Raw genomic sequence first — 18,129 nt, forward strand, 5'->3', positions numbered from 1 at the left:
ACTGTTCCTTTACACCACAGAGTGCCTATCCTCTGATCCTGAGACTTGAAGAGTTAAGAAGTTCCAGGATATTGAAGTGCAGGTTAGGTCAGGCTTGGCTAGGCTAGTTTGGATTAAGTACCCAACCTAACCTAACCTAACCTCAAAGTACAAATGACTGCCTTCTGGTTGATGCTTTGAGGCACAAATATATCCAGAGGGAAAGCATGTAATGACACTCAAGGAAAACTTGTCTAACCACTTTTTAAATTTTTTTTTAAAAATCAGAGTATTAAAAAAAGGGATTATGAAATGCTTATCTGTATTTCATTTACCTGGAAACATTTTCATAACATACAAATAGTGTTTATATAATTACATGTGGTAAAAATATATATCCTAGAGTGCAAGGCACAGCTATCCAGTTTTTATAAGATAAACAAAATTAACAAAGTACAACTGAATAAAGTAAACATGCCTGCAGAAAAGAATATTACTGATTTTTTTTATCCACAAATCCACTGAATCTCAAAAGAGCTGATTAGCAAAGTAACATTGTAGAGCTGACATAACATTGCTGAAGGAGCAATTGTGATTCCATAAATTTTTTTGGAAATAAAAATGTAATTCACGATAAAAAAAAATGGGAACATGTCGGCTCAAATTAATTTGCTAATATGGAATCTTAATCCTTCAAGATTCTGATGACATCAAAGTGCTAAATACAATTTCACTTCCTAACATTCAAATGCCTGATGAAATTATCTGTGAAAAATATAACTTACAATGGATGAATAAATAAGACATTATATGGCAATGGGTTAACATCAGGAAAGTATTGGGAAATGATAAACTCTTTAAATCCCACTCAAGCAAGGACTGTTCAAAGACTATTCATTAAACCAGTCCAACACATGAAACCATAAAAATGTTTGCCTGCTTTTCATTAATATTTTATATACAATATTTGGCATAAATAGCAAATATATACATCTCTTAAAATGACAAATTCATTATACTTCTATGTGCAAACAACTTTCCATATTTCCATTCTATATTTCTAAGTATTTATTTATAAAAGATGATAACATCTATGTCTTCGTTCAGCACATCGTTTTGGTTGCATAGTTGTGTTGCATTGCATTTCAAAAGCGCCATCATAAAGTACAGAGAGACACACACACACACACACACACACAGGGGTCAGCCTTACTTTGAAAGGACACATCTTGCTATCTTTCTTTAATAAGTACTTGACTGTCAATTATAGTGCTTTACACAGGAAATATATACATATAAATTTAAATATAAACCTCCCTCTTACCTTTCAAGAGAAATTTTCAATGTCTTTTAGTTTTGGAATTTTACCTTCATGTTTTAAATAAAGCATAAAATATATGATTAGCATGCAAGTCTGACATCCAAAAAATGACATTTAACAAATTAACATTATAAACACCCTGCTGTACAATGGTATAAAAATAACTGTACACTAGCAAATTTCCAAATACTATACTTCTTAAACATGGAAATAAGAAAACTAAGCATTATAAGGTCTAGTTGGTAGAAGCTTCTGAAGTTTAATGCTATCCCACAGCCAGTCAGGTGATACCAGTAACCCTTCAGATGATGATGCCATTACAGATGAATCCTGAATACCAAGAAAATGTGCAATAAAGATAGGGTTAATTATAACATAGTAAAAATGGCTTCTAACAAAAATTATAAGAAATTCAACAGTTGCCAGCAATCTACTTGCCTTTAACTACTCTAGAATACGCTACCAATACTGAACTACTGTGCTATAGAATAAATTTTCATCTTTATCATTTGACTTTTACATTAAGAACACAGAGAAATACCTTTTCATCTATAAGGATATGAGTTGCTTCACTGGAACGGAATTCAGGCAATACTTCGCCTCCATATCTTTGTCACAAGTTAAGGAAATAAACAATAGTTAACTTAAATTTACACCAATGAATACAAAATACAAGATTTCATAATTTCCTTCTTGAGATTAGAATGGTATCACTTCCAAAAACTTTCTTTAGGATGTAGGTATGTTGACATATATTAAAACATGGTACCTATACTTAAAGACTAAATTAAAGGGCATTCAAATGTCTGATGAAAGTAGACATTTTAATTCCCTGTATATTATACTTTTAAAATTTATTTTCATAGTAAAATTCATTTTCATAATGAAATGTACTATCTCCTATCCAGCAGTAGTGAATAGTATAAAATTTAACCTGAATCTTTGGAAACTGAGGTGGGCTGTTTTGTTAACTGAATGTCCATTAATAGACCTTTGCTAGAACCGGACCCCACTAAAATAGGCATACTATACTAGCTAAGCTTTAGAGTCAATACTACAAAATACTGATTAGTAAGTGTATTGAAACCCACAAATTACTTTGTATACAAACTATACTAAGCCTGGTTAAATCAAAATACTAAAAATAACACATGGAATATAGTGATAACGCAGGATGCACACATTCACATAAATACAAACAATTTGGAAGACAGATTGCTCAGTCCTTTACCTTACAACATTCTCTTTTCCCAATAAAATGTACATCCACACCAAAAGGTAACTACAAAATTTTACCCTACAAAATTAGGAGATAAAACTTAATTATGGGGCCTTACCTTTCAGCAACAATATGAATAAAGATGAAAAAATATATATTCATACCTACTCCTGCAATGATTTATAAAAGGATACGCTACAACATATCTTTCCAGTACGTCACGTTTCTCTAGAGGACTGGGTATGCTGACCATGACTCCTGTTAAAAAATCTGGCAGTGGCTGCACAAGAAATAAGTATGCTTTATTCAAAAGGAACCATAGTACTTTGACAACTAAGTGACCAATGAAAAACTGTTTTCATCATTTAATACCTGAGATCAAGTTTTAGTACATGAAAAAAATTATGGAGTTATTACAGGAAATTATCATATATGTATAAGCTTATAGCTTTTGTAGAAATGCTTTTTAAATTCAAGTGTTTACCAGAATTACGGAGTGGACACATTGGGAACAAAGGACCAAATATTGCAAAAAGACAAAATATTAACTTCAAAAAAGCAAAACATGTTGAAGTAGTTATTACCTCAATAATAAGTATAGAAGAAAGTCCAAATAATACAACAATACAACCTTAACTTGTGTTTCAATGCAGTATCATATACTCTGACCTATAGTTCACAAATGCTTAGTTTAAATACTAAAATTTAGAAGGATTTATATATTCATAAATAAAGAGATAAAAGGGTCTTCTTACATTAACAGTTGGTATCTTTGTACGAGGAGTCTCTGGATGCCCAAACATCTTGAGATGTGCAGAGTTGTCATTGTAGCATGCTGAGCCATACCTACAAAGCTGTAAACATAATTTACTTTATTTCTTGACTGGAGGGAAAGATAGCAATTCACTGAGATAAAAGACATTGAATTTGGACTTTTTTCACAACAATTCACCGAGATAAAAGATGTAGCATGCTGAGTCATACTTACAAAAATGTAAACATAATTTACTTTATTTCTTGACTGAGGGGGAGATAACAATTTAACAATTCACTAAGATAAAAGATATTGAATCTGGACTTTTTTTTTTGCTGAAAAAGTAAGTTTCCTACAGTATCATATGGGAATTGAAAAGAGGACTTTCTGGAGGTGAAAAGTACTGGATTTTTATGATGAAAAGTAGGCTTGTTGGAGGCTTATTACTCTAATTACTTGTTACACATCAATTGATGTACCTTTCTAGAGAAACCTTTCATGACTGCCAGAGACTGGTTATAGCTGAAGATCCTTTTGTTAAGGCTCTGGTCACTAGAGTAGTACTAGTTAAGAACACTAGAGCACCTCTGGTCACAGCTCCAGCCATCAGAGCAGCCCTGGTTACCATGGCTAGTCGGTATGGCTATGGCTTGTAACTTGAATGTGTCAGCATGATTCAAAACATTAGAAATATCACAAATTTATTCAACTGGGTTATTCAAATAAATCTAAGGGAATAAACTCAATTTCAAGAGACAAATGGTAGCCATCTTATAATATGGTGGCCATAATGGAATTCCATGAAACTGCCATTCTTCTCTCAAGAATGCATGAAGAGTATTAACCATTTTTCTGAGTTTATCACCATTTGAAGGATATCAGTTAACTGGTCAACAAATTCAGCAGTCATGGAAATATGCACTAGAAAGGTACATGAGCCATAAAAATGTGTACACATTTTAAATAAGAATAATATAATAACAATAATAATAATTTGTGCTAATTTCAGTGAATAAAGATTTAACATCTTACCTTAATCTGAAATTAACTAACCTTTTTGGCCACTGGAACTTGAATATGTGAATCATCTGATTTTCTTTTGCCAGAATGATGTTCTGATTTGATGTCACTCTTTTTATTCTTGGAGACTGTGTGCTTCAGCTCAGGACTACCTCTGATGAATGTTTTCATTGTTTGTTTTACCTATAAAATAGATTGTTTCTTTTACCTATAAAATAGATGTGCTTTGTTATCATGAAAAATATACTAATTAGTTAACTTTATTTTAAACAAATTACATTGGTGACTTTGTAAAATCATAATACTTATGTACTACACTAATTACTTGATGAATACTATTAAAATAACTGAAAAAAATTACCACATACTATGTAATATATTACAGTCATTTTTTAACACATGATCGTAAATATATTTTTTAAATATATAGCAAATGAAAACTGAATATACCTTAGCTTTGGTTTTAGATGAGCTACTGGGTGAAGGAGTACTGTCGGAAGTCCTGACAGAGGTAGATAGGTCTGCACCAATACTTCTGTTGTTACTGTCATTTCCATCGCCATCACCATCACCATCGTCATCATCAATTTTGTCAGTATCATCAGACCCCATAACTTCAAAATCTCCATATTCTCGGGATTTCTTATAAAGTTCCTGAGGAGAAAACCTTTTCTAAATTCTAACTAATTTTTCATACAAAATCATCACTTAGTATGTACAATTGACCCCTGCTATTCGAAGACTCACATATTTGTTGATTTTTGTATAGAACGTACTGTATACTATACACATAATTCACGGAAAATTCACCTATTCGCGGTATGTATTATCCATTACTAAAGGCACTTTTTGTGATAAAACTATTAAAATATTCAGGTATCAGCAGTTTTTAAGGGTTTCTCTTGTGTTTGAACTATCAAAATAGGCAGTTATAAGCATTTTTAAAGGGGCTCTAAGTATTTGCGGGTTTTATCTATTCAAGGGAGAGTGTCTGGAACGCATCCTCCAGGAAAAGGCTATATGTATATATAAACAAACATACCTGGAGATACGATAACGAAGTAGCTTCTTGCCAAGTTTTGTCATTGCGAATCTTTGTAACCCGTGGGAACCTTATTGAAATTCCATCAGCTGTATGAACCTGATGCTTCGTAAATTCTGCACCAGTGATTTCCCAAACAGGAGCTTTCTGTAAAGATTCAATACCATAATTCATACAGCAATGACCCCTATTTCCTTGCACTAAAAACAAATCTCAAATACAAAATTAGTTACTCCTACACATATCCCTCACATTTACAAAGCTATTCATGTATCAGTGAATCCTAGATACCTGTCCTCTATAACAAAAGCAGAATCACTCCCTCTCAGTAGCTAATAGTTACCTATTTGCTAACTGGATCACCCATTACGTGGTCTGACCCAACTGCAAAAGAACATAAGGGTTGGAAGGCCAACTTTTGGTTTACATGTACTAATTAGCTTATACAGCAAAAATTATTTTTGCACTTGAAGAATTACATTCCTTCCCATACAAACTCGTTACTTTTGTGCAACCTGAGAAGCCGCTTACAAGAAGAGTAGCTAAGCTATTAGAGATAAAAAAAAAAGCACCCAAGGGACCACAACTCTAGCTTTTGGGAAAAGAAATTATTTGTCTCCAAGTAAATTGGAGAATTAACAATAGGACATGAGACAGACAAGAGCCTTGTTAGTAAAATAATTTTGTATGTTGCAAGGTTATAAAAAAATACAGAACACATGGCAAACAATACCAACATCACAAAATGCACCAAATATGTATGTACCATGGTATATAAAAAGATTGAATCAAACTCAAATTGTATAAAAAAAAGACTGAATCAAACTCAAATTGTATAAAAAAAGACTGAATCAAACTCAAATTGTATAAAAAAAAAAAAGACTGAAACAAACTCAAATCTTCACAACTCTGGAAGCAAGAAAGGGGAACAGAGATACTAACTTGCACCCACAAACAAAAATCACCTTCACTAAAATATGCTAAGGCAACCAACAAATGAACAAAAAAAAACTAAGACTACCAAAGCAAAACAAGGCACTCCAGCAGTCAATGACCAGACACAAGAACTGAAGAACACAATGAAAAATAATATACAAATTAATGCTCAAGTGGAAAAGGGACATGATTCAGCACTTGTAGTTATGCTCAGGAAAAGACACCTAAAAATATATTTTCTCTAAATCATTGAAAAATTTTTGCACTATGCTTAAAATGACAATTTGTCCAAAATTGCATTTTTCCTAACTATACAAACCTGAGGTCCTTTTACAATAGGAAGGTACTAGCGGCAGCTGGATAGGTCGTAAGCTTTCGAACAAGGGGTTCGGTAGTTAACTGCTTGTCCGACAGGCACGCACGCGCGACTGGGAGGTAAACAAATCACTTTTGCTTTTGGCCCAAGCAAAAACTGCAGAGTGAGGGGTGGCATGAGGTGGGACTATGTGTAAAAGGACCTCAGGTTTGTATAGTTAGGAAAAATGCAATTTTGGACAAATTGTCATTTGTTCCGACACGGCATACAAACCTTCGGTCCTTTTACAATAGGAAGACTCACTTCTTGGTGGGAGGAATCTGAGTCTTTTGTGAACAGACTGGTGTTCGCCCAACCTTGGAATGCCTCCCTGGTCGTAAGAGCGAGGGAGGGATCCAAGCCTCTGTCCGATTGATCGGGGTGTGCACCGCAGGATCAATGGTCAGACCTCTGGACCAAGTACTAAGAGAGAGGCAAGCGTATCTCTTCGTACGAGCAAACAAGAACAAGTTCCTATTTGCAAGAGGCAACATAAAGTTATGGTTTGTCTCTTGTTGGCATCCACTTCCCCCCCCTTGTAGGAGGAAGTGGTGGATATTCGCTCCCATCCCTAGTGAAAGGGATAGGATGGGGCTCTGTCGAGTAGCTCACCGGCATCTCGTCCTTATCCAGCAAGGTGATGACCGTATCCCTCTACCCACAGGTAGAGGGGGAGAAAAAGATAGGAAGAGAAGCCAGTCACTCTCTCATTCACTTATCTATTCTTACAGTCACACCAGGACTTGATGCTGTTCAGCCTGCTAGGGTCTGGGTTAGCTACACAACGTGTTGAGCAGCCACCACGGGTCCCAAGGAAAACGATCCAAGGACCTGTGGGCAATATCCAAAAGGTAGAAGGAGGTGCCAGTGGTCTGGTTGTACCAGACCCCTGCCTTCAGTACCTGCGCCACGGAGAAGTTCTTGTGTAACTCGAGGGAGTGTACTTCTAGGTCATCTTGGTGCTGACGAAGAGTCTTCAACACTCAGCCTGGGATGTCGAGTTTCTTCAGAAAGCGCGGTCGCGCTTTCACAGGACAAAGCAGCATCTCCTTCGCATCGAAGGCGGTGAAGTCCATTAGGGAGGGGATTGTGAAGGACTCTAACCGATCGCCAGGAACCGAAGGGTTCAGAGTCTTCGCTACGAATTCGGTACGAAATCGAGCGTCACGAATCCCCATCCCCTGGATGCTTGACTTCGCAGGAAAAGTCATGCAATTACCTCAGAGGAAAAGAAGGGAATGGTCGTATGACCTATCCCTCTTCTCGACTTCGGTGATGTCCTGTACCCATACTGGTCTATCCGTCTGCAGCGAAGTTGTTCTTCTCGGTAGTGGATAGGACACCGACACTCAATGGTGGGTGTCGATGGTATGGGTACTGTGACAAGCCGTTAGGACGGAGACGAAAAGACTGTTATGGAACAACCGAACTAAGTCCACAGCGAAGTTCGTAACAGACTTGGGCGCTCTGACAGCTGCCGACTGACTGCGTTCGGTAGGAGGCAAGTTGTCCAAGCACCCGAGCAAGTCACGTGACCTTCGCCTCCTTTAAAAGGGTTATGCCAAGAGACTAAACAAATAATTTGTTCGTCACCGATGCCAGAAGGCAAGGTGATGACTCTCTTAAGGCATGTGCCCAACAGGCGAAAGTCAATTGCCTTCTAGAGACCGAGGTCCCTGATGGCAAGATATCTCATAGTATAGTTGATTCTCGGCTAAGGAGAAACAACACTGTGTCGTTGAAGACGAAGGTGTACAGAAAATGCAACCTACGTCTTCACAGCTGAACCGAGAGAAGGATTCTCAAGATTCTGAACCTGTGCTACAAAGACTGAGAACGCTAACCGCTATTCATTGCTGTCCGGTGAGGATCGTAGTTGCAATAAAAGCGGAGCGCTTTTCAGTAATGAAGACAGGGAAATACTGCCTGAAGAACTGCTTCTCATGGGCTGAACATTTGGAAGTAGAGCTGTCAGGTCGGAGAGTAGGCGATGTCTTCTGACATATCTGTTAATTCGGGGCGAGCAATGAATAATTGCACACCTACGAATAAGAGATATTTTGAAGACAAACTCAGATGTCTGCAAAAATCATTCGCATTATCGCGGTGCGATGCAGCGGGTGACTAGTACAGACTTCTGTTACCGTGCGGTAAACAGAAAGATGAAAGAGTCCAAGAGATATCTCTGTTGAAAATTCTCGCAATGTCGAAGGCGATGAAATCGAGCGTCACCAGCAGTAGATGGTCCTTCATTATTGCGAGAATCCCCGTTAATCAGAGACTAAGTCCATGATTGTTGGGCAGAGATACGGTTCGGTAGTCAATCAAACCAGGGGAGAGAGAGACGTAACCGACCGTGCATCTCCGAGACCTAGCTGATACTGAGCTGCTATCCCTATCAGGCAGTTCAATACGCAGTAGCTCTCGGTGACTCGTCATCCTGAGTTGCCAGGTAATCCATTATTCCACGAAGGAATGCGTTCGGCTAGAACCATCGAGCATAAAGAATACGCTCGAGCAATTATATTTAACCGAAACGGATTTCGGTAAATACAAAAGCTGATTTGGTGTTGTCATGACAATACCAAGTATCTAAAATCGAAACTGATAACTGCTGGGAGGTTGCAGGCAACCCCGAGTTGCAGTTCAATTAAGATACAATTCGTCTCGGTCACAAACTGTAGAGTTAACTACGGTATGCGCCTACCCCCCGGACAATTCAACTGTTAAAAGAATCATGTCGCGAGGGTAATATACGTAGTATATTTGTAGGTTCTGTACCACGACCTCCATCCTAAATTCTTTTCCTCTCGAGGAATGAGAATAAGGATTGGAGATCGACCGCCTTCGTTCTCTAGTCAAGAGAGTGAAGGAGAAGTCTTTCCCAAAGGAAAGCTTCAATGGTGAACAGAATACCGAAGACGATAGTTCAAGCCAAAACTGGAAGTTCCCGTCCGTTCTTCTCTATTCCAGGTTAATCGCCTACTGTGAGATACTCTTCTTTCAGCAGCAGTCTTTTTCTTCCAATGCTAGAAATTACAGGAATTCGAGCATAAGCGAGGTTTCCCGATTATCGTGTAACAATTATCGGGGATTCTCGCTCACTTTGGACCGTGGTCTCGCCTAAGTGTTTGGAGATCGTAAAAAACTCGAACACTCTGAGTGCGCTAGAAATTCTGTAGAATTCTAAGCACTCTGCGAAACCCCCACCGAATTCGTCAAACGATATCGGCTGGTGATCCTCCCGATTCCCGTAGAAATCGAGAAAGGGGCAGGATCCCTCCTCAACGACCGGGGCTTACATCAGGTAGGACCCGAAGGTCCCCCCGTTAGCGCAGCCCTAACATGGGATCTTACAGAGAAATCTCTGTAGGATCCCTCCCCTTTCCCTCGTAGCCGTAAGGAGAGAGGGAATGGGGGAGGAATTGGATACTGGCTCGCCTTCCCAGCGGAACCAGCAGTTGGAGAAGAAAAGGAGCAGCCATCGCCTTACGGCGATGGCCTCTCAGAGCCTGGGAAAACGTATCGTCAGGAGAAAACGTTTTCCCGAGGAGGGTTACGAACTCATACTGTAGGTAAGGGTCTGCCGCCACTGTGAACGTCGTCTGGGTGGGGCTGATCGACACCTGACAGGAGAGAGCCGATACCGTCCTCCGACTCATTCCAGTCCTCGTCGAGGTCGAAACCTCAGGAGGACCGAAGGGGTATTCAAATACGGTGTCCGAAGACACGTAGAAACGCCTCTGTCGCAGTAGAGGAGGTGAAGTAGCTTGTTCGACCGGCCAGAACTGAGAGAGCCTTCTTGTCCGGAGACGAGAGACTACCTGGTTCAACACAGTCGGCAAGCTCCGATCGCGGCAGACCCACCGTCGATTTGGGTTCCCTCTCGGGCCCCAAAACGACTCGAGCCGAGACGTGGCTCTGCTGGTGGAGCGGCGATCCTTCCCCGAGGTCGTTGTGCTGACGAATCGGTGCCATAACCTCGGCAAAGTTCCTCTGGATCTCGGAAGTCACAGCATCTTGCAGAGTGGGACCGTTAAGCCCTTCGAACAAGAGCATATTCCGAGAACCTTCCTCCTAAGAAGGGGGAACAGCGACAGCCCTCTCGGTCTTCTCCATCCACTTGCGCATACGTCCTGGCCGGTCCAAGAACCGTGCCTGGCACGTAGGGCGTCGTGGTGGGATCATGAGGGGCGCACCCCTCACGATCAACTACTGCAACTACGGCCTCGCTCCTCCCGGTGTAACCCGAGGAGGTTGAAGGTACGGGAGAGGCAGACCTGACGCTCCCTCCTCGCTCGCTGGCAGAACCAGCAGGCTTGGAGGGCTGCAGGCGATCGTCAACCCGCGGTGGCGATCGAGCTGCAGGCCTGGTCGAACCGTCTCGCTGTGGAGAACGGCTGGACTGAGCACAGCGGCCCCGATCTCGAGTGTCAGAAGAGCTGGTGCTGGTTGCCGTACCCGATCGCTCTCTGTGAGAGCGACGGTCAGGCGACCTGCAGGCTCCACTGTCACAGTGAGACCGGTTGCTTGTCCTCACGGCACGTCACGTCGCTGGTTTTCCAGCCGTGGCTGGCACCGGCGAACGGGAGGACCTCTTCCCAGCCTCAGCCCGTGGCCGGTCGTGGACCGTCACGTCCCCGGGTAGCCAGCTGGTCGCCGCGAGAGCGAGAGCTGGTCTGGTGAGAGTCGCGTGAGCGGCTGTCACCAGTCTTCCGCCCCGTGCCGTGAACCTGACGCTGAGCGGACTCAGAGGTCTGGTTCCTGGCTGTACGGTCGCTGGTAGGCGACCGTACACTCGGTACCTCCCGCGAACGAGAGGCCGAGACGGACCCTGATGCAGTGGCAGAACCACTGACACCAGGCGAGGAAGTACCGGTGTTAGCCGGTACCCCTCTGGTCCCCGTAGTCTTCTTCCTTGCGGAAGAAGAGACGGGCCCCGCTCCCGAAGGAGCAGGAGGACCAGCGGAAGGAACCCTCCCGTCCCACCGAGGTGAGACGGGTCCCGAGAAGCTCCCGAGGGAGACTTCTTAGGAGGGAGGAGGCAACCTTCTTCTTCCTCGGCTGTGAAGCCTTAGAAGTCGAAGGGGAAGAGGCGGCAGCCGACGACGATGAAGAAGATGAAGACGACGACGACGACACCTTCCTCCTCTTCTTCGTCAGCTTCCTCAGGACAGACGTAAGATCTGCTATCCAGGGCGGAGCCGGGGCTGCTGTAGCCGAAGCCACAGGGCCCGGACGCACCTGTACACAGACAGACCAAAGTCTGGGGTAGTACCACCACGAACAGGGACGACGTCAGCAGGTATGGGCATCTCAGGTATGGGCATCTCAGGAACAGCAGGCACAGCCAGCACAGCATCGGTAGGGACAGCCAGCGCAGCAACGGCAGGGACAGCCAGCGCAGCAACGGCAGGGACAGCCAGCGCAGAATCGGCAGGTACGGCAGGCAGCACCGGAAACAAAGGAAGTGGAGCAGCAGCCAGCAACATCCTGGTACCGGCGGCAGGTCCAGGGGCGAGCTCTAGGGCAGCGGAAGTGTGGTCGCGGCAGCGCGGCAACCACGAGCGGCGGCGGCACGCCCCCCTCTCGGTACGGCGAACGGCACTTCACAGCGGCTGTAGGCAAGACTGTTACCACGTGAGGCGAGTACACCAGGTGAGGAGGGACGTCGTCACCTGGAGCGTGGTCACCACTCCATGGGTGACCGCAGTAGGCCCAGACATAGAACCGCAGCCCCTGGACACTAGCACGCCCTGCAAATGGAAGGACGCCCATACCTCACCAAGGTCCACCCTCGTGGCAGTAGCACCTGCGGAAATAACAGTAGTAGCGATTAGTGGGGGGAAGTCCCCTCGCGCGGGGGGGTGAGCTCTCTCCGAACGAGTGGAAGACCCCGAATACAATTGTACATCGGGCACCGAGCGCCCTCCCCCGCGCTCGACGGATCGGGCGAGGAGAAGAACGCAGATAACCTCCCCCCCAAGGGGAAGGGCCATCTGTGGGGAGCTGAGCGGGGGGGGGGGGGGGGGGGGGGGGGGGGGGTCTCGTTCCCCACCCCCGCACAGCACCCATGTACCCAACAATAATAATAAGAGCCCGAGAGCAATCGTGCCCTCGGCCCGAATGCAAGGGCATAAGGATCAATTCCCTGACTGAGCGGAACTTGAACCAAATAAATATTGATGCAATCAATAATAAAAGGAATAAAATGAAAAAGAATCTTGCATTACGATTCACTTCACAATGAATAAGGGCTCGGATCGAGCGCATTTGCGCCCTCGGTACCGAGCGCAAGGGTAAAAGGATCCATTCCCGATTATGAATGGAAACCTTGATCCATAATGAATTGATGCAATCAAAATATATATGAAAAATGAAAAAGAATACTGCGCTTGCGATTTCACTTCATACAAATAAAAAGGGGAAGGATCAATTCCCGGGAAATAGCGGAAACATTGATCCAAGTAAACAATGCAATCTCAATAAAATATGAAAATGAAAAAGAACTGCACTTGCGATTTCACTTCATTCAAATAAAAAGGGGAAAGGATCAATTTCCGGGTAAGCTCGGAAACTGATCCAAAATGAGTATTGCTACAATCAAAATAATATATATGAAAATGAAAAAGAATACTGTACTTGCGATTCCACTTCCATACAGAATAAGTTTTCGTGCCGAGCGCATTCGCTCGGCAACGAGCATACAGGTCAAAAAAATATATAAATGAAAAGAGCACTTACTTACGATTTTCATCTACACATTTCCAACCAAAATATACGCTCGGAGTGAGCGCTCTCCCGCCCTCGGCACCGAGCATACACAATACGAGGATCATTTCTGGGAAAATGAATTCCCGCACCTACGCCCTTCAGTCGCGGCACTCGGGTAATCGGAGGGCGTGGTGAAACCAAGATCCTTTAATTCACAATTGAATTCAATGGAAATAAATATGAAATGATTGTACTTACAATTCAGTTTCACTAGATAAATAGAAAAAGAAAAACACAACCATGCGAAAGCAACGATGATGAAGCGGGCAGAGAGCGATGATACACGTCCACACGCCAGCAGGCCGAAAGCAAAAGTGATTTGTTTACCTCCCAGTCGCGCGTGCGCGCCTGTCGGACAAGCAGTTAACTACCGAACCCCTTGTTCGAAAGCTTACGACCTATCCAGCTGCCGCTAGTACCTTCCTATTGTAAAAGGACCGAAGGTTTGTATGCCGTGTCGGAACAACACAAAAGTTCACTTGAATATTAAAAATACAAAGTAAAACAAAGTAAACAAGTTTGGGAGTACCTGTGAGTTGTAGGAAGGTCAACAAACATATACTTAAGTGATCCAGTTGGCCAACAGTGAACCTCAAAGAACTACAGACAGGTCAACAAACATATACTTCAGTGATCCAGTTGGCCAACAGTGAACCCCAAAGAACTACATGTCCAACAGGTAGATATTACTTCTTGTCTATAAATACTACTTCTTTTATAAGGCACAAGCCTTGATTTTCAAATATCTTATATTAGTACTTATTGGCAATTTGAACACGAAATGGTACGATTATGGTACAGTGCAGTAATATGATTTGTACGAATCTTTTCATAATAACATTTTAGAAATTTCAGATCCTGAATATTTTTGTATTTTAGAATTATTTATGCTTTCATTACAGTGAAATTTATCACTTCTACATGTTTTTTCCATTTTAGAATGTTCCAATCTTAAATAAAATGAGAATTTCAGAAACATTCATGCCATACCTTAGGATCTGCAGAAACAAAATCAGGTACCATAGTTTTAGTACATTTCAACCATGATGGAACACGATCAGAATCTTGACTAATTTTGACCATGTCAAGCTCATCCTGTAACCGAGCCAAAGTTGCATCATCATGACCCGTGTGAACCTGAAAATAAAACCATATTCAATTTTTACCTGTACAGTTTTTTTAACTTGACAAGCTTATCTACACAAAACCTACAACGTATCCTGTATAAAATATAGTAAATTTCAGAATATGTGTCTTCTTATGACAATAAACAGGGAAAATGCAGTCTTCTGACAGTAAAATTTTCTGATTTTTCTCCCATTCATTTATGGCTTCCCACTCTGAAATTATTTCTATAATAAGTCCCTGTTATCCAGCTGCTTTGGAGCCTAAAGGAATGATGGATATCTGGATATCATAGAATAGCTCAGTAGCCTATCATGAGTATAAAGTATACCATGTGTGTTTCTTGTCATCATAATAAAGTTGATCTTTAATCAGTATCTTCCATTTCAAATCATGTTACTCATTGTTGAACTTCATACAAAGTATCACCTATAGAACTACTAACATCTTCTGTTCTTGCTATACTAAAGCAGAGAAATTTAGGGCCTATGCTTGAAATTAATATGCATAAATTATCTTGTCAAATTGTCATGAAAAACTCAAAACACTTCAAAAATAGCAATTTATAACCTAAAGGAATTAAATGTACAATAAGCCTCTGATGTAAGTAGGGGACTGGTTCCTCGTCTCTGATGGACTCAAAATCTGTGTACATTCAAGTTTCTCATACAAAATACAAATGAATATATAATATCAGAGAGGCAACTAAGAAATTACATGATTTATCCTTTTAGTGTAGTGCTCTAAATGCATATTTCTGTACCACATGTCAACAGGATTAACATCTGCACATCACATTAAGTTTATATGTAGTACAGTGACATAACTAATCAATGCTCTTTAGTTGAATTTTGAAATGAAGGAATATACAGTACAGGCAGTCCCCGACTTATGACGGGTTTGGCTTACGACGTTCCGAGGTTACAATGCTTTTCAATTATATTTATCAGAAATTATTTCCAGGTTTAACACATGTTCCAGGGTTACAACGTCTACAGTGCTGATCTGGCAGAAGAAATAGGACTCCAAAAACGCAAAATAATCAATATTTGAAGGCTTTTTTTTTTATGAAAAATGCAATAACAATGAAGTTTAAATAGTTTTTAATGCACCAAAAACATTTAAAGTAAGGTTTTCTTATGATTTTTTTTTACAATGTTCCGGCTTACGACGATTTTCGGCTTACAACACGTCTCAAGAACGGAACCCTAGTCGTAACCAGGGGATTGCCTATACATATATGCATTCATTTATCCTCTTTCTGGTGGTCACAAAATGCCTCTGCTAAATTCTGCCACCAATGCTTTGCCTCTGCTTTTAGTTCTACTCACCTCCAGCCTCCCTTCTCAGTTCTCATCCAACTATGTGTAAATAATCCAACCATTTAAATCAAAATAAGCAATTTCCATCTTTCAATAGTTTGAGCACTTTTTTTATACAATATATCACATATGAACAAGAACTTGTAGTACTTGCAGTGGTCTAAAACCTCCACTTACTCATCAAACTCACCTTTGTTACAGTACACCATTTGTTTATTCTTTGATCAAAACATCCCATCAAAAATACTGACATCATTCCACCTGTAAAAGTCATAGTAAGTTAAAGAGTTAATACTACATGATGAGGAAAAGATAGTTTAACAAAAATCTCCTTAAGCAAAATGACAGATTGAAGTTATTGTCAGTATGTATTTAACGATGAAGAAAAGACAGTTTAACAAAAATCACCTTAAGCAAAATGACAGATTGAAGTTATTGTCAGTATGTATTTAATCACACAAATTCAAACACAATGCAGTATTTACCTTTCTTCCCTGTCCCATACCAAGCCCCTAGAACTACCAGATCTGCAGTGTCTGCCATTGCTCCATCATTCAAATAATCTTTTTTCACTTTCAACCAATGTCGTTTCCCTGGTTCATAAATACTCTGGAATACAATCAGAACATATGTTAAATTATCATGTGCAGCACAATTAAGTCATACCAAGATTTGATAGTTAACTTCAAGGAAGTTGTAATCGACTACATAAGCTAAATAATACACAACCTCTTCCACTGTTCCAGCACTCTGAAAGCTGAAAATTTTGGATCAGTGGTCTGATTAAACTATCATATGATAAAACATTATTGTACTCCGAGTAAAATACAAAATATAGATAAGACTTACATTTAAGTCCTTAAGCACTAATCCTTCCAAACCTTGCTTTAAGACATCATTTATCATGTTACGAAGATCTTCCTTCTTCGTTATCAACTTCATTTCCGAAAACATTATATGATTCTTTATTTCAGTCATATGTTCCTCAAGAATTTCTCGCCTTTCCTTTATTGGTCTGAAAATAGTCAACATAAGTAGCAATTAAACATTGGAAGAGATATAAAGATAACAACTACCAAAAGCTTGTAATATGACAATGAAAATTTAAGTTAAATCCTAGATTAATTGCAATGCCAATATTAACACTGCAGATTTATGATTTTATTCAATATGATATATTTTCAATCAGACATGCTTCAATCATACATTTTCCACTGAAGTTCCTCTATAATACAAAGAGGCAAACGATGATGATCATTAAATGAACTTGCAATGCAGAATACATAAAGGCATTAATGATAATAAACTATTAAGCAATCAATAGTCCAATACTAGACAACACACAAAACTGAAAATTTAAATTTAATATAAATTATAACATTCATTTCCACATATAAAACCTCTTACTGTGCTTTTCTTTACAGATGTGTCTTTCATCAGAGGACAACATAAAGCTCATATAGGCCTTGCACCTGCATACTCCCCATTAAGTATATGTTGCAATAGTCATTGATATACATAGTTCCTAATTTGACTACTTTGGTTCCCTCTAATTATCTCACATGATGATTCAATCTATAGGAGCATTACTTCTGATCCTAGGACTCCATGTTCTTGTTTCATAATGAAGGGCATTCCAATCAGCAGCAGGTTCAGTGATAGAGGGTCAAGGTGAAAATTCCACAACATGCACTCTAGGAGTGCATGTTGTGGAATTTTCACCCTTTCCAAATCTGATGACAGATACTCATTACTAAATATACACATGGTCTGCCAACCTCCTCCCTGTGAGTTAGAGTTCAGTTTGCTCAAATTTCCTTCATGGATCAATTTATCATAGATGCAAAATAAGATAAGCTGGATGTCCAATAACTGCTGGTAGTATTAAAAGCTCCCATTCAAACACGTCATTAACTCTATGCTATTCCCTGCATCCAAAATCTTCCCAAACTACTGTCAACTCAGGTACAGCAGGGATACTGTCTGTTAGGAACATGGTTGCCATCAATTCATCTAACTGCATGATTCCAATATATTGGATAATTTTCTAGCTATGTTCTGTGAATTTTGCAGTAAAGGTTTTGTTCAAGAACTCTGCCTCAGTGAAGGCTTCACTTTGAATGATTTTCCCAAAATACTCTATTACTATGTCCCTGTACCTCATACTCTAGATCTTAAGGCAGCCCAATCCTGTTGTCCAGAGTTCTTTTATCATAGGAATGTAGTATATCAATGCTGTGGCATATTTAGACAAAAACCCAGCTTACATTAAGATATCAATC

General features: G+C 40.7%; 1 protein-coding gene across 1 annotated transcript in view; it reads right to left on the reverse strand.

Annotated features, from left to right (window-relative positions):
* Positions 1-284: 284 nt before the first annotated feature.
* The window catches only part of LOC135218145 (DNA ligase 3-like), a 50,354-nt gene continuing 32,509 nt past the window's right edge, over positions 285-18,129 (reverse strand). The window contains exons 11-21 of the mRNA XM_064254293.1: positions 16,697-16,862; positions 16,333-16,456; positions 16,038-16,108; positions 14,391-14,537; positions 5,336-5,482; positions 4,744-4,947; positions 4,327-4,476; positions 3,275-3,373; positions 2,714-2,799; positions 1,842-1,908; positions 285-1,630 (exon numbers count right to left, since the gene is read on the reverse strand). Coding sequence (XP_064110363.1) covers positions 1,520-1,630; positions 1,842-1,908; positions 2,714-2,799; positions 3,275-3,373; positions 4,327-4,476; positions 4,744-4,947; positions 5,336-5,482; positions 14,391-14,537; positions 16,038-16,108; positions 16,333-16,456; positions 16,697-16,862 — 1,372 coding nt within the window. The 3' untranslated portion in view covers positions 285-1,519. The remainder of the gene's footprint in view (positions 1,631-1,841; positions 1,909-2,713; positions 2,800-3,274; positions 3,374-4,326; positions 4,477-4,743; positions 4,948-5,335; positions 5,483-14,390; positions 14,538-16,037; positions 16,109-16,332; positions 16,457-16,696; positions 16,863-18,129) is intronic.

Source organism: Macrobrachium nipponense, chromosome 9 (assembly GCF_015104395.2).
Source record: "Macrobrachium nipponense isolate FS-2020 chromosome 9, ASM1510439v2, whole genome shotgun sequence".
Taxonomy (NCBI): domain Eukaryota; kingdom Metazoa; phylum Arthropoda; class Malacostraca; order Decapoda; family Palaemonidae; genus Macrobrachium; species Macrobrachium nipponense.